At 40.5% G+C, this 17,707-nt stretch overlaps 1 protein-coding gene across 10 annotated transcripts; it reads right to left on the reverse strand.

Moving 5' to 3' along the window:
• Window positions 1-3: 3 nt before the first annotated feature.
• Window positions 4-17,530, reverse strand: golga3 (golgin A3). Of its 10 annotated transcripts, none has more exons than XM_044196646.1 (24): window positions 17,428-17,530; window positions 15,847-16,136; window positions 13,505-13,786; window positions 12,416-12,528; window positions 11,242-11,957; window positions 10,881-10,989; window positions 9,638-9,944; window positions 9,268-9,470; window positions 9,025-9,162; window positions 8,616-8,777; window positions 8,142-8,510; window positions 7,614-7,691; window positions 6,425-6,688; window positions 6,164-6,258; window positions 5,615-5,831; window positions 4,907-5,050; window positions 4,503-4,700; window positions 4,216-4,332; window positions 3,782-3,921; window positions 3,513-3,645; window positions 3,081-3,203; window positions 2,755-2,919; window positions 2,046-2,212; window positions 4-1,909 (listed from the first exon to the last, which is right to left on the reverse strand). In XM_044196646.1, the coding sequence occupies exons 2-24, from the start codon at window positions 16,016-16,018 to the stop codon at window positions 1,717-1,719; spliced, it is 4,605 nt and encodes a 1,534-aa protein (XP_044052581.1). In that variant the 5' UTR covers window positions 16,019-16,136; window positions 17,428-17,530; the 3' UTR covers window positions 4-1,716. The 10 variants fall into 10 exon arrangements, with proteins under 10 accessions (XP_044052581.1, XP_044052579.1, XP_044052574.1 ...); XM_044196644.1 differs by having other exon boundaries at window positions 2,046-2,209; window positions 13,493-13,786; XM_044196639.1 differs by having other exon boundaries at window positions 13,493-13,786.
• Window positions 17,531-17,707: the final 177 nt, after the last annotated feature.

Consider the following 17,707-nt stretch of genomic DNA (forward strand, 5'->3'; position numbering starts at 1 on the left):
TAATGACCGATGAATAGTGCAGTTTTATGATAAATACAATCACATCTCCCAACATAAATGTTAAAACAGGAATGACTCAATTCCAATCTTTGAAGAAACAAAAGCAGATACAGCAATGTTTATGCAGACAGCGCAGGTGCCCTAGCAAATGTTAATACATATTACCTAACGTTACAGTGAAAGGTAGTTTGGAAGATACAGTTCAATTTTTTTTCCAGAACAGAGTATATCAATATATTTGTTGTTATTTGCCTCAGTAAGCATTCTGAAAATATGTATTGTCCCTTTGGAAACTCATAAGCATACAATGGTTCAAAAACAGTTTTATAGTGTGTGAATGAGCACCAACCCAGCAGCTACAGCAAAATTGCTTGCAGAAAGCTAATTTACCATCCAATGACCCCTCTACACTGAAATTTTAGTGCAGCTTTGATTTACAGTTTGCATTTCATCTTCATTGCACTATTAAACAATTATGATGACTTTACAACCATACAAAAAAGGAAGTGTATTTATATATTAACCTCTGGAAACAATTAACTTATCCCCTTACCCATGAAACAGCCCTAAAACAAGTATAACATCCAATTCAGGGGTAATCATTTCTTATAAATACAGTATGTACCAAATGTAACAGAAAATGAACATATCTGATTGCACCTGCTGCTAGAAATAGTAATATTTCTGCTTCACCCTACAACTTTCTTTCTTAGTCAGTTAAGCTTTGATCATCTAGTGTGCAATGTCAGTTGATATGACCCCCTTATTTTACAATAAACCATTCTTCAGTAAGGATTTGCATGTACAATATAACACATTACATCTTGCGTACACCCTAAGCAGAACTACGCTCATTTAAATCAACTTAGTCCTTTACAGCATATTAAAGATTGCTTAAGGCTTTTTTGCGTATGAATTACTGCAGTCCATGTTAGACAGAACACGTCCATACATAACTGACGTTAACGTTTTTAGAGGTTAAGAACCCAAGGTGATATGGTTATAACAAATGTAAGAAACACTGCATTTTAACAAGAGGCGATAGAAAAAAAACTGACCAGAACTGTGCATGACTTTTAACTTCATGAAAAGGAAGGAGGAGCTTAGAAACCATGTGGATGTGTAACCACGTCATTTAAATCATAGATGAGCAACTTCACTCGTACACAGGCACAAAGAAATGGATGAACAGTTCATAGCCAGACTGTGCAGACCTGTGGTTTGTTTCTGTCACCAAAAACACTTTTTGAAATAATGTCAACCATCATTAAGCAGCATCAAAGCCACTGATTTCATATAACGAGGAGGACAATGACTAAATACCTTTTAGTGCTGACTCAGTAGGGGAAAATGGCCCAACAGATCAGTTAAACAACTAGACCATATTTGTAACTATGATATCAAAACTGAAGATAGGGGATCCTCTTAGAGAGGCTGTCAGATAAGTTGTAATTCCTTAACTCTAAATAAATAAATGTGACAATAGCATAACAAAAATATAAACAACTGTCAAATAAAGAGGAAAGAATAAAGCTATGGTATACATTAATACCATGTAATATCGGTATTACTCTGCGAAAGCACTTCTGTGCTGAAGGGAGAATGCCAAATGTTGGCAGCAATTGTTAAGAAAAGAGAAAGGGAATAAGGGGCTAAAAAGTGCCTTTGTGGATAAAACTCCACTCTCCCTCTGTTGGCCTGAGAAAAGTTCTTCTGTTATGATTGCTGCTGTTCTGCTTCATTGTTATTTTCGACCACCATGTTGTTTAGCGACGTTGATGATTTGGAGATGTTGTTTTGAAGCCCCAGTTGAGCCAGTTCCTCCTCTGTGTTTGTCCATGAGCTCATTGACTCATGTACTGTTACTGTGTGTTCCTCCATCTGCCTTTGGAGGCTGTCCATCTCCTCCCTGAGAAAAATAAAAAAAAAACATGACATGTATTCTGGCATTTGGATAGCTGCTGCTCAGCATGACACAACAAAAAGCTTCATGTAAGTATGTCAATAATGTTAACCAAGTCATTTGGTTAGACCAAGAGGCTCACTTGAGCTGCCGTAGACAGTTGTGCAGGTTGTTGAGGGGCTCCTTGTTGACAGAAGTTGATGGTTTCAGCAACTCATCCAATAGGGAGGCAGGCACTGGGCAGTCTGGGATCTTAACTGGCGTCACTGGGTTGGATGGGTTCCCCTCACTCTTCAGCTCCATGCGCTGCTTCTCCAACAAAACCATCATGTCAGGGATGTATTTAGTCATTTATTTTCAGCAGGCATTTCATATTTACATTATACTTGCTACATTGGCCTTTAAATCTTTCTTAAGAGAGGGTGGGGGCATTATAAGCATTACTCATAGAAATGAATGGGTACACCCATAAAAAAACATAGCCAGTATTCACTGCTGTCCATGGGAAATGCAAAAAATATGGACAATTTTGTCAGATGATAGCTGATATTTTTTGCTGATGTTAAGTAGTCTAAGTATCTGAAAGCCTTAATCCCAAGACAATTAAAGAGCGACTTAACACTAGAGCCTGACCAGTATGAGTAAGCCAAGGTTATAGGCCAATACTGGCTCATTGGATATATTGGTGCAAATGATGGCAGATGAGCAAATGCAAATACCATTTAAATTAGTACGAATATGTAGTGGTTTCCCCAAAATTTAAAGGCAGTGTGGCTGGAAATCTTGTGAAAAAACACTAAAACTACCACAGGATTCAACAACTTTTCACAGAGATAAATAAGGTGCCTTACTTTCCTTAGACGGCTCTGTTTGAGGTCCTGTTTGAGTTGCTGGTTCTGCAGCAAGACCGTCTTCATGCTGTTCCTCAGCTCACCCACTTTGGCCTGCAGCATAAACTTGTCCTTCCTGGTGCCGCTCATCTCCTCCTGCACCGACTCCAGCTCCACCTTGATGTTCTGAGACAGAGTAATCTTTGTTAGTTATTAACCATTTTGAAAAGGGGAAGGTGGCAGTAACAATATAAATAACTGTACAGTGCTCACTTCATCCTTCGTTTCCCTCTAGACACTAACTGTTTACTACGGTGTCCATATTTAACAATCAAGTGAATACTTGCCTGCAGAGCTCTCTGTAGGTTGTCCAGCTCCCTGTGGTGACACTGCTCCATCATCTCCAGCTGCTGTTTCTGAGCCTCAATCTCCATCTGCCTCTGCTCCACCTCCCACTTCAGGTCCTCAACCTGAATGAGCAGTCAGTGTTAGACATCAGTATCACAGAGTCGTTCTCCAATAACAACAAGTGATGGGTGAAACTAAGGCTGAAACAGATTTCAGAGAACTGTAACCCTAAAACGCTTTTACCCAGGGCAGTGATAAAAGAGTACATGGTCAAAATGTTGTATTATAATTAATTCAGGCTATTCATTATATATATTTTTTTAAATCAATATAATCAAACAAATTGAATCGTGTCTATCATATCAGAGGTGGATGGATAAAGGTCATCATCATCTAAATATTTCAGTCGAACCCTCGTCTAGAATCCTCACCTCTTGGTTAGTGAGGGGCTGCTTGGACAGTTCCTCGTCCAGTTGTTTCTGGAGGATCTGGAGCTGTGAATGGGCCTCAGCCAGCTCCTCTTGGAACCTGGAAACCTCCTGAGCATGCTGCTCATCCTGAGCCCTGCAGTGTATGACATATTCAATGATAAATCAGTGGTAAGATGTACAACTACTACAAATTTTGCAACACAGTATTAGATTAAAAAAGTAAGTTGTCAAAAGTCACTGTACTCTTTAAATCAGGCAAATGCACGTACTGTAGTTTGTTGGATTCACTCTGCAGAGCTTTGACCAGGTCCTCTTTGGACTGCAGGTCCTTCTTGATCTCTGACAGCTCCAGCATGGCTGCCCTGTAGTGTCGTCTATTGTGGGCTGCTTCAGCCTTTGCTGCTGCCACCTGAAGGACACATCACATCATTACAATCTGAAAGACCCCAAATGCTCCAGATCAAAGACTGGTGACAAAAAGACAAAAGCTACTGGACTTACTATCGATGCATGTAGCAATTCAGCTTTCTAACTTTTAGATTTTCAAAAGGCTTCTCATTGTGCCATGTGCCGAGCAAAATATCTCAAAATAAATATTAAAATATATTTGCAGACTCTTTGGAATCATTTGAAAGGCAAAATGAAAATTATTTATAAAAAAGGAGAATATACTGCATCCTGATGTACAGCTTAGAGCTCCTACCTGTTCTTTCAGGTCGTTCACTTTGGTTTTCTCTTTTTCCAAGGCAAGCTGTAGAGTTTGTACCACCTGCTTCATTTGCTGGTCCTCCTCCTCTTTACGCTTCAGAACTGCTTGAACCTGAAAAAGGATGAATGGGAAAACAATGTTTTGTTAAAAAAAAATAAAAAAAATTAAAAGTGCATAATTTCTCAACCAAATGTTTCTATTTTGGCATACAGGTAACAACACTTTACAACACAGGGGTAATCAAAAAATATAACATTATAACATGCAAACTAATTTTTCACCTGTAAGTTGAGCTGGACAAGATCTGCCTCTCTCTTAGCTAAGGCAGATTCCAATATGTTGGAATGCTCCCGCAGTGTATTGTGGGACTGTGCCAATCCAGCCAATTTCCCCTTTTCATGTTCCAGCTCAAGTGCTAGCTTCTTGTTGGCATCTTCTAACTTTCGAATCCGCTTCTTGAAGCATCGTGACTCTTGAAGCTGTGAAATCAATTCATGTCATTAATACAAAATAACATGAATAATACATGAGCTGAGTGATTTCAGAAACATACTGCTCATATAGGGTTGTGATCAGTATCGTAAAATGAAAAAAATACAGGAAAAAAATAATTTCTCATTAGAGAAGTTCTGTTGAAAAACCTGAATATATTAACACAAGTTGACACAAAATGATCATTGTTCACCTCATCCTCAAGCTCCATGACCTTCTCCTGGTACTCCTCCAGCTCTGTGGAGGTGAGGGTGATCACTTCATGCAGCTCCTTCTCTAGCATAGTCTTGCTGTTGGTGACAGCCTGCAGCTCAGCCTGCAAAGCCTTAATCTTCTCCTGGATGACAAATAAAACCACACTGTATTTCAATACGTTTCAGTTAATCAGTTCTACTTCAGTAATAATCCAGGATTATTCACAATGAAATGTGATAAAGAAATATGGGGGCAGACTGAAGTTAATCAATGTTTTTAAAATGGTGTACTTGTTTCTGTGGACAAAAGCAATAAAAGACATAGCTTTTTAACTCTAACGGTATTTCTCATTCAGACTATGGGGAAGCACTTACAGTACAATAAGCTAACTGCATTCAAGTACTCCATTTTAATTAAGAATGCTACCTATGACTTATTCTTCAGTTTTACTTGACAGTGGCAAGATAAACATCTCTTGAATTTATTCAGTGCCAGAAAAACAGGTATTATAAACCTTGTATCCCTTCTACCTTCAGCCTCCTGATGTTGTAGAGTTCATAAAGATAGTCACACACATACTGTACCCTATTTTCAATTGCTAAGAACTGTAACTGGATGAGAGCCCACACACTGTATAAGGCATTGCTGAGACTTTTCTCACAATAATGCTTTTCCTTATGCTAACTACCTGAAACTCCGACAGTACCTGTAAGGCCTGGCTGTTTCCTCCATCCGACACCTGGGCCTTGAGTTTGACCAACTCTGCCTCAGCTGTCTCTTTGTCAGTCAGTGTCTCTTGGAGCCTCCTGCTTAGGATGCCCACAGCGTTCTCATAGGCCTTGTGTTTGGCCTTCATCTCCTTCTGAGCACTGGTCAAATCTGTCCCCAGCCGCTTCACGCGCACCTTCTGCTCTGTGATTGCCCTATTTGATGCATATAAGAAATTAAGTAAAAAATGTCCATGAAGAAATCAGGCTGTTTTGACAACAGACCATACATACTTATGAACACAACATGCAGGTGTGCACATTAAATTTACAGATGAAGATAACACACAGTGTGTAATGATGTGGATGGATGTACTTTTCAAACCACACGGACTGACTCATTTATCTATGTGGAGATCAGGAATTGTATAAGCAATGCCCTCTATTTGTATTTATAAATAGCACTTGACAACAGAGATATGCATCATGGTCCAAGTCATTAATGTGGGAATCAAGCTCCCCAAATCTCTATGCAGCACATGACTCACTTTTTGGCTTCTCCCTCCATTTGCTCCACCTGTTTTCTCAGCCCTTCGTTCTCTTCAGTCACTGCTGCTAGCTGGCTCTGGTCAAACTGTAGAGACTGAAGTGGGAGAAATATTGAATACTTCATATTACAACAGGATTCACACAAAAATTGCTGCCAACAGCATCCAAAAAGTCAACATTTACTTTACTTTTATTATTAAAGTACTTTGTGAAGTAAATATGATAAGAAATTTGAAAAAAATGTTAATATTTATAATTACCTGGACCTGGGTTTCTAGCTGATCCCTTTCTGTCTGAATGGCTTGCAGATGGGCCTCCATGTTGCTCATCTGCTCCTGGACTCTCACCACCTCCTTCTGCAGCCGGGCCTGCTCCAGCTCTGCCTTCTGCTTCTCCCCCTGAACGCCCAGCAGCTCCTGCTTCAGGTCCTCCACCTCGGCCAACAGACGCTTTTTGGTGGACTTGAGCTCACTGATCAACTGGTCTTTGGAGCCAGCGTCCCGACGGTAGGCTTCAACCATCACCTGTAAAGTTTTAAGGTGTATAAGTAGTCTTGCTCATATTTGTCTTGACTGAGACAGTAGGCAAAAGATTGTTCATGACATTCTGGAGATACAGTGAAGGAGGGCTGCAACAAGAGTTGAATCCCACACTGCACCATCTCTAGATTTGAGTGAGATACATTTCATTCGCTTATGGGAAACTGAAAAAAGAAGGTCTATACATACAGAGTTGTACACATTTTATTATAGGCACAGCTGTACAAGTGAGCCATGTGCAGCTGTATTATGTAGGAACAAAGAAACATAACATGATAAAAAAAATTAAAGAACATGCATTTGAGCACAAATTGAGCAGATTAAATTTTCTAACTGTTCTACGAACCAAAAATTGACATAGCATCTTCAAATAGAACAGTAAATACCTCATCTTACTCGTTTCCCAGTTACTTTAGATGCAGTGAAGAGACATATTAGTTTGTTGATAATGCAGCCAAATGTTTCTCCTTTTCCAACAGAGGTAAACTAGTTTGCTTTTCATAGACTGCTGAAAGCAGCCCCAATACAATTTGATGGCCCAAGATGAGTCTGAAGGGTGTACAAAAACTCAAGTCTTGAAATAAATTGAATACAATTCACATTTCTGTCAATCTGTCAAGAAACTCCACCCTCTTTATGACAGCCTGTCAATGCAAAATGAGCCGCATCCACCACTGCTCAATCCACTGAGGCGTGTCAACCAGAACTCTTCTGAGATGACAGCCATCTAGATCTACAATACATCCTCCCACGACAGCTTCAGCCTAAGCCAGCTGGGAGATTCCTGAGAAGTGATTTATAAATGTACATAAAGTCTACACTGTCTACACTTCTCCCTGGCTTCTACTAACCTTACCCAGTAAGAGAGAGCTGTACATGATCTCACGTAAGAGCAAGGAAGATGGCTTACCTTTTGTTGTTGGAACTGCTCCTTCAGTTTCTGAGCTTGTTTCTTCAGGGAACTATTTTCCTGCTGAAGAGTTTGAATCTGTAACAAAGCAAATGCCATTCATTATTCACTACATGGTGGTGGAGTGATAACCCCAAAAAGAAAAGAAAAAAAAAGATGCAAAATGCCACTTGAATTCTGTTTAATTCTTGAATTTCTGTACAAATGGGTCACTGCAGAAATGGAAAACACACACCTTCATCAAAGGGGTACAAAAACAGGGCTTCTGAGTCACTAGCAGCTCCACAATTCCTACAATGCTTCATAGCCAAAAGAATTGCTGCTCGCCATGGCTGAGAAAGTAATTTAACCGTAACATATCCAACTCAAAGTGTCACTAGAGAAGTAGATGGGAATATAATGATGCCCAAAAGGGAATATCAATATTTGTTGTTTAATGGTTTTAATCACGCTTGCAATTATTTTTCCATGCCATTATCTTTTGTTTCATTGCTGTTTTAATTTTTTCATCTCCCACCTGTCTCATACCTGATTGGCTTTGACCTGGACTTCCTGTCTCAGCTGATCCAAGACATCTGAAGCTACCAGAACATCCTCTCCAAGCCGTTCAGCACTCTCATCAAGTTGGCTCTTGTCGGCCCGGGCTGCCTGTAGCGCTACCTCCAGGACAATCTTCTCATTCTGGAGGTACTGGATGTTGTCGTCCTTGGCGCTGCTCTCTGTCTGCAGCTCGGCCAGCTGGGCCTCCAGCTCCAGGTAGCGGGCCTCTAGCTGGTTGATGGACTGCTCTTTGGTGTGCAGGTTCTCCTGAGTGGTGGTCAGCTGGTGCATCAGCTCCAGATGCTCTTTCTGGAGTGACTGCAGCTGCACATCCTTCTGAGAAAGGGTCAACTTCATCTAAGAGGGACAGAGCGCGAAAGGCAGTTTAAAGCAGAATACAATAAGAATTGTACTGCCCATACAAGGTAGAAAACAAATTACTGTTACATTTGGTAGGACTACCTGCTCTAGTTCCCTTTCCAGGGTGCTGGCTGTGTTGGCCAGTTTCATTAAGCGTTCTCGCTCATCCTCAAACTCCTCCAGTTTGTGCTGCAGATCATCTTCTACCATGGTCTTTGCATCCTGGATCTGCTTGTAGGCAGCTTCCTGGGTCAGCATGTCGGTCTAAGTCACAGACAGTAAAAGATTTAACACAATATGCCAGATTGATTTAAAAAAATATTATCCAACAGTTGAAAGAACTGATACCTAATAATACAAAATTTTAGTCCTGGTAATTTAGAAACACCTGCTTTTATCTAAGGTCCTGGACTAAATAATAACCTTCAGGTATGGGTTGTTTTCTAGGTGGATATATAGACTTAACAAATCTGATGAAGGCATATTCAGAAAGGGATGTTGGAAAGTATACCTCAATGCTCTGCAGCTGAACAGCAATACGCTCTTTCTCTTTGATGGAGCGATGTTGGGTCTCAGTGAGTTGGTGGGACAGAGTCACATTCTCCAGCTTCAGATGTTCCACAACACCAATCTGAGTCATCTGTCCAGCCTGGGAAAGAAAAAAAAAAAAAGAACAACAGAAGTGTCGTGTCAACTCTTGTCTGACAAATGTCAAACCTTGAGGAAAAACCAACCACATTAGCATCAACCTTACCTGCATGTTGGCCATTTCGCTTTGCAGTCTTACTCTTGCCTCCTGGGCCATTGCTAGCTGCTGCTGGTACCACTGTCTGACCTGCTGGAGTGAGTCAATTTCAGCCTGGGAGGTCTTCATTCGGCTCTGCAGGGTGCTGCGTTCCAGTTGGACCTGGTGAAGCTGGCTCTGAAGACCACCCATCTGCTGACGCAACTCCTGAACTGCAAAAGCATGAGAGCAAAACATCTCATTTGATCATGAGTGGATATGCAAACAAGTAGTCAGGGTGTTCTCCAACACCATATTGGGTGGTTCATTAACTTAAAGCACAATTAGAGATGTTGACTGTTTATTAGCTCAGCTAAGCTTTCTTGTCTCCATCACTCACCTGTATTGTCTCTCAAGGCTACAGTGTTTTGCATCTCCTCCACCTTCCCCATGAGCCTGTTGTATTGGTCTTCAGCCACCTTCAAGTCATTGCTTAGAGAAGCCAGACCAGCATTCTTGCTCTCCAGACTGCCCTGGAGCTCCACCATGGCCTTCTCTAGCTGGCTGCAGTTCTGACGCAGTGTGCCAACCTCCGTGTTGAGGGCGCTCTGCTTCTCCTGGCTGAACTGAGCCTCTTCCTTCTTGGCCTGCAGCTGAGCGTTCACCGTAGCGAGCTGGGCCTGAAGCTCTGTCTTCTCCTTGAGAGCCTGGAGGACAGGACAGTGTGGTCAGCACTTGTGCCCAATTATTCTTGGTGTTTCCAACATAGTGTCATCTGGGTGGCCTGCCCAGGTAAGTTAACGACCATTAAGCTAAATGTAATCTTTTTGGATGCTGTGAAACATGACCTGGCATTTATTAACAGTATCAGTACTGACATTTACAGCCAGAGTTGAACATGGTACACAACATATTAAAGTGTAAACTGATTTGTAATTAACCATATTTATGCACACCTAGCTCTGTTAGCATACTAAAGTAAGAGACTTCAGTGAATGAAAAAACAGATACTAGATACAAACAATACACTGGCTCTAAAACAGTAAGCCTTCACTTATTCATCAGATGAACAAAAACACATTTGCGAATATAGAATAGTAGTATTTCTAGTTAGTTCATGTGTTTGTGTACATGTCCTTGGGTTAATTTACCAAGAAACAGGATTTGAAGTTGAAAATCTTTGCGCCATTATCCTGGCATTTACACAGAAGACTATTTGGATGTTAAAAGCATGACGTACAAGCTTAATAATGGCTAATAAAAGTAGCACAATTCACCAGCAACCACCAGATATATACTGTATATTAAATCATGTAAAAGGACAGATACACACCATTATAATTAATGATTACAATTAAAGACTTGTATCATTTTTATGAGTCATAAGAAGGTCTAATGTAGAACAGGTGTACAAAATAACGGGAACATCTATCAATATAATACAATCAAATGGTCAAGAGAAGCCTTTACAACTAATATTTTATGATACTGTGAAAGACGTGTTGATTCAACTCTATGCTCATTTTTAAGGGTGTAGTGTGTATTGGTACTGTATTGGATGATTTTCACGGTTTCCATGTTATTTTGTCCACTCCTGTACAGAATGTGTATGGATGGGTGATTTGTGCAATATGTTATTTTACCTGATTGGCCTCAGATGACAAAGATTCCAGTTGACCCTCAAGTCTCATTTTCTCTTTCAACACCTGCAACATTTCATCTTGGCCCATCACTGAACTCTCCAAAGAAACACTGAAACAAATGTAAACAACATTAGTGCTCAAATGATTAGCCAATTAGTTGATTGACAGAAAATTCTAAAAATTTACATAATTTATTTACAGTTCCAAGTTCCAGCTCCTTCAGTATGAGGAATTGCAGTTCTCACCAAGCACTATTTCAATATAATATTGGCTTAATTTGGCAGTAAACACAACATTAATGCCTAGATTTGTCAATTGTAGTTGTTATTTTATTCCTTTCCTATATGATGTTGACAAATACCTGCTGGAGAAACTGTCCCTGCGGCTGCGAGGCTCCGCTGTCCCTTCTCTCTCCTGCTCCAACTCCAGCAGGTGCTGCTCTTCACTGGCTGCCTGCAGCACCTCCTGCAGGGAGGGGAACTGACCCATGGCCTCTGGGGCAATCTCCCTCCCCTCCACTGTGTAGGGCCCCTCCTGCCTCTCCACTGCTGCGGAGAGCATACCGTATGTCCCCCTGGTAGACACACTGCTGTAAGACGAGCTGTCGCTGTCGTTGCCGTCGTTCCCTGGCCTTGTTCCTGATTCACTGCCATCAATTTCTGAGACATTGTCCCCGACTTGTAGCGAAGCACTAGGCAGTGCCTCTGACTCACAGGTGCTGCCCTCCGACATCACACTGACTTCAGACAAAGTGGACACTGAGCTAATGGTGGACTGCAGGGAGCTCATGGTGTTGTCTGCTGCTCTTATCCCACCTCCTCCCCCACCATCATTCTCAGGAGACTTGTAGTCAGCCAAGGAGTGGATTTTGTTTGGGCGGGGTGATCTGGACTTTCTCTCCTTGGAAGGGGGAATTCCCAAGCTACCTAGTTTGGGACCACGGGGGACACTGGTCCTCAGGAAGGAATACTCCTTGGTCATGGCAAGAGTGTTGGCCCTGGGCAGAGCCTCAGGATGCAGCATGAGCTCTGGATCCAGGGTGCTGAATGGCCTGTTCTTGGGTGTGGTGCGGTGAGACTAGAACCAGATTGAAAGAAATTAACCATTGTACTGCCATCCTGACATAATCTGTCACAAGGTTGCTCAACTTGAAACACACAGTGTAATGTATTAAATTAGCAATAACGTTGACAGAAACTCTAAAGAACAAATACACAAATATAGGGCACTCTGGAGCCAAACCTGCACCAATGCTGAACATTTCTCCTAATTGAAAAGCTGTGCCCTCTATACCTGTTAAACTGTTTATCTTCCAGTTTACATTTTCCAAGAAAATAGCATGTTTAGCAGCCAACGTCAGCTGAGTGTAAGTCTTTCCACAAGCACAAAGCATCAAAATAGATAGTTGTCTCATGGAGAAATGGCACGTTCAAATAATGCTGAAGCTGTTTGAGGAAACATGAGGACCACTGAGGCCAAAAGAGTTAAAAAGAATTATTGCTGTCCATAACTTGACAGCTTTTCCATTCACTCACCCTCACCTTATGTCTCTGTACTCTGTACTGCTTGAGTTGCTCCTCCAGACGCCGGCGAGCCTCCAGGCGAATCTTCTCCTCATTCTCCATCTCAAATGATGGCTTCTGGTTGGCTAAAGGAAAAGTATGTTAGGCCAAAAAGCGAAGCGTGAACAACACCACACTTTATTTACACAAGACCTGGTTTTATATAGACTGTAAAAGTTGAATCCTAGCAATGAGATGTTTGTTGCATCACTGATTCAATGTAAATGCTTGTATTATGTTGGTTGCATATGGACAAGAATAAAGCTGCCTGAAATCCTGTTCTCAAACAGCAACAGTAAACAAAATATTCAAATTGGAGTTTCTTATGTTAATTGCTGGGCAGGAAACATTTTTTGGGTACTAGCCGCAGTGACCAGTAAGTCACAAAATGCACTGCAACATTCTCCATTTATCTGACAGCTACGGCAGATTTTTAGAGCAGGCGGCAGTATGGGTGTTACAGTAAATGTTACACCCATATATTTAAAGGGTGCCCCACGCTATATCACTGTCTCCATTTGCTTGGTCAGTTTATGCACATATAAAAATTTTTTTACTTAGTGAAATGAAGACTTCTCTAAATGCATCAAACAGATGTACATTGGATCAGTCATGTTTAAGTGCCATCAAAAGATATTCTTGTGTGGGAGTTATAATGTGAAGCTAAACAAAATCATCACAGTTTGTGCCAAGCCTGAGAATATTACATTTCATAATTGTGAACAAGGCAACTGTGCCTGAGTATAAAATACTGCCAAAAAGATAACATACTAGAGGGATTAGTTCCAAAACGCAGCCATTAGTCCAAACAGCGTTCCAAATGAAGCACCCACACCAAATTCTAATCAAGCAATCAAATGCCAATATGAGTTGCAGAAAGGGGGTAGACTCAAACTAAAGGTAATTTCCCACTGAATCCTTCTGTTCAGATTATACACAGACAAGGGAGTTAAAAAAGGATGTGTACGTGAGCCAAAAATGCAAAACACCCAACAGCAAAATGAGGTTAAAATACAGGGGGGGTATAGAGGGGGCATTCACTCCACATACGTTTATGCTTACACAATTCAGTCTCCTGCATAGGCATACTGAGTCTGAGTGACTGTAATGAGTCACCCTTGTGAACCGTGACCACAGCACTAGCCCCCTCAGACTTCTCTAGCATCATGGGTGGATAAGCAGCCACACCTGGGGAGGGCTCTTGGGTCTGGGAGTTGACAGGGGAACTGGTGCTCTGGGGAGGGGCTGTCGGAGGCAGGGACCCATTTATATGGGTGTCCCCTGCAGCACCGAAGCCCTCTGCCAGTCCATCTCCATTTGGCATCACATCTGAACTGACAGGACCTGAAAGGGAAAAGGGGGAAGAGAAGCCCTGAGGAATGTGACAATTAGTCATGATAAGTTCTTGTGAACTACACTGCAAAGTGAAAGTCATTCCACTTGGTAAGCTGGCTGGGTAACTTTGTCAAGCTACAATAGCCTAAGTGTAGCTCATCTTGCAAGGCAAATGTATTTAAAGGCCCTGAAAACCTATTTTCTCTATCAGATTCAAACTATGGGTTTTCTGCCAAAGTTGGAACAGTTTTGGTTAATTTATATGAGATGTTCTGTCTGTGCTGTTTTGTCTATGCTCTTCTCACTGGTTTGAAGGGAGAAGGCTTAGCTTGAAAAAGGTGGTGTCACATATGTCTGTGCATCAGAATTTAGCAACAATTTAATCAAAATCTGATGACAGTTGTGTGATTGTTTGTTGATGTTGCCAGGCCACTGTCAAACATATCTGATCAAACCACACTGACACACAGTCCTGTGTAGCATAAATTGAGTTTTCTAGTGTTAAAATAATTAATAAATAATACCTAAGGATGTTTTTCTCAAATTTTAACTTTGGTTGTTGCTTATTTAGTCATGAATATTTAATGTTATAGAGAAATAGTGAAACCGTTTAAAACTATTAGTGATGCCCTTGGGGTGATATTGCAGCCTTGTCCTTCAATAGGTATTTTTTGGAACCCCCAGTGACACTATGATAATTTCTTTAACTGCATCCCAGAGGGACATTATTGCTTACACCTCTTTATTGGCCCACAGAAGAATTTTGTTATGTTGGAAATCCCCTACCCCTCCTTCTGTGACAGATTGGCTAGAAGATGTTATGTCCTTTTTAAAATTAGAGAAGATTAAATTTACATTAAGGGGATGGGTGGACATGTTTTAATTTTTTTACTCTCCATATATGTATCTTTCTCTTTACCTTTTTTTTTGTGATGCTGTATTTGATGTTTTGTCCTCAGTGTAATTTGTCTCACAGAATGGCTAAAACAATTATTAATATTATCATTATTTTCTCTTTTATCTATTTACACTGCAATACTATTATTGTAATAATATTATCATCACTATGTAGTGGTATGCATGGGTCCATGCCTTGAAAAGATGTCAGACATTATGCTGTTTTGTTGTAGCTAAGCTGTCTAGGGAAGGTATAGGTTTGGGTGGGTGGGGAGGGGGTGTTGTTGTTATATTTGAAATAGAAGGAAGTAAAATGTATCTTTGATTGTTTTAATGTATGTTGTTTTACTCCTTCAATTAAAAAAATAAATAAATAAAAAAAAAGAAATAGTGAAACCAAGCTTTCAGAGACTTTAAATACAAACTCAAACATCGTACAATATTCGCCAAAAATCCATTCATATTACTATTGAAATTAACTGCCTACAATTGAAAATGACACCCACATTCTACTTAAAGGGGAACACCCTCAATTTAACACAATCAACATAGTAGTCATGGGGAGTTCTGTTCAGCCTGTGAAAACATGTCTTTCGTGGTTCTGGGTGGAGCTTTGTCAAGTCTGAGAAAATAACCTTAGCGATGGCATCCGTCAGGATCTCTCTGTTTCTGCTGCATTGATTTTGACCTTTTTTTAATCCATCTCTTGCATGTCCCTCAACTTTTCACAAGTATTTAAGGCTCAAAAATATATTTTCAGTACTTTTCATGTTCTATTTTTTTTCTCTCCTAAAGCTTAACCACTGTGACGACTAATTAGAATTCAGTTCAGCTATTTAACACATTAGTTCAAAGAGCTGTGTAACATGGAGCAGTAGAAGGCCTCAGGGATGACATGCAGCAATCGAACCCTGGCTGCTGTGGTAAGGACTCAGCCTTAATGGTACACGCTCTACCGGGTGAGCTACCGGGGCACCCCAGCCTTTGCTTTTTAAAGATACACATTAGTTTAGTTTGTTTTTCTCCAAGTATCACCAATTCAGAGCTTTTCATAGGTTTTGCCACTCAGTGATAGTGAGGGAGGTGGTGTCACATTAAAACATAATTTTAGCACATACCCTTATATACAATGAAACCTAATTGGAACCTACCAAGACAGCATCAGTACTCACCATTATGAATACCCCCTTTTGTGTTTTGTGTGTTCTCCAGCCCTTGTTGTTTCAATTGTGTTTCTCCTTCCACAGTATGGACTACAGCCTCTTTGGATTTTATAACATGGGCTTCTTGATAAGCATTGGCCTCCATCTGAGCTGCATCTGACTGGTAAGTATCCATTTCCATTAAGAAACTTAAAAGTCACTATACTGCTGGTTCCCCTTTGGAAAGAACTTCTCACAAAATCATCTTCTTAGGAGGCAGGCCAGCTGGTGTCCAGGAACACTTCTGAACACAGACAGCACTAAAGAGAGAAAACATTAGGTTTAACATCTGACTATAACTCTATATAATTATAGCTCTCGTTTGGAGAATATGACACATTACAAAGATCAATATACATTACAGAAGAAGTTGCAGCTCCTCAGGAGTGATCTGTTTTAGACAGAAATGATGTTATGTAACACAACCTGCTTTAATTAAGCTAGAGATAAGGGCTACAAGCTGGCTTGGTTGTTAAGTAGATTGTGTCGTGTGAAATACAGAATAACTAGCAACTAATATTGAATTCCTTTACTTTTATTCAGTAAAACAGATAAGACAAACTCCGTTAACAAATATGACAGGAGAACAATGTCCATTTCACGTTTCCCTTTTCATAGGCTAAGGTTCACTTAGAAGATATTTAATTAAATATTTGTAGGAATCTGTACAATCTGTTGACAAGTCAGCAAACAGGCATTAAATTCAAGCCTTTCAACTGTCACACTTTAACTTAGTTAAGATTGTGGAGAATATCCTTTTTATTGTGACAGGTGCAGCTGCTGCTTCTCATGTGCTTTGCACAAACAATTCAGAAAAAATATAAGCCGTGCTTACAAATTATATACATTTGTCGACAAGCAAGGCCCGGTTTGCATTTATGAATTTAAAGAAGAGTCTGGCATTCGGTGCTGTCTTCAGTAAGAGTAGAAAGTATGTAGCTGTTAGCTGCCAGCTTAAAGTGCGATGACAGCGTTATTATTCAAAACTCCTGCATGTTTAAAGTTATGTAATTATTGTATGCTATCTGTCACTTTAGCTATTAATGATAACATTTGACTCCAAGGCGGTGTTGCTAAATTAGCTATCTGACAGTAGCTGCGTTAACTTACTTTGCGAACCTCTGTTTAGCACGGTGTCACACTGTCTCGTCGGAGTCACCAGTTCAGAAGACATACGAACCAGACAGTTATTGATGAACGTAAATATAAAGGCGGTTATATTGCCCTCATATGATGACTGGGGTTAGTGAAACTCCACCGGCTTATGACAAGGAGGATAGACCTAAAGGTAGATATAGGTAGTTTAAGTGGATAAAACTAGCTTGCGATGCTAGCGAGACAGCTAGCTAGCTGTGTTTACGAAGGGACCTGTCAAGTTAAATTAGCTAACTCGCTAGCTAGAATCGGCAGCGCCAGTTTAGACGAGTTATTTCTCCAATATTTAAATAAATCAACTAACTGCCTTCTGTCGCGCAAGTACGTTACAAACCCCATGTGTAAATTATAAAATGACAATTTCGGTTAATGTTACAAAAGACAAAAAATGCTCACCTTTTTGCGAGCTGCGCCTTTTACTACGTGGCTGTTTGATTTCCGTCCTTTATATGTCCGACTAGAAACAGAGAGCGCAAACGCATCTGGAGGAACGAATAAAGCTTGTCAGACAACGGAGTGTGTTGTGTATTCTCACAACGCTTGGATTTTAAATACAAAACCCTTTAATGTTAATTATATGAGATAATTATATTGCAAATGCGTATGGCAATGATACATTTATTACACGAACTATAATATGGAACGGACAATGTGGTCACTGAGTGCCCTAGTTTCC

This window comes from Siniperca chuatsi, linkage group LG5 (assembly GCF_020085105.1).
Source record: "Siniperca chuatsi isolate FFG_IHB_CAS linkage group LG5, ASM2008510v1, whole genome shotgun sequence".
NCBI classification, from domain to species: Eukaryota; Metazoa; Chordata; class Actinopteri; order Centrarchiformes; family Sinipercidae; genus Siniperca; species Siniperca chuatsi.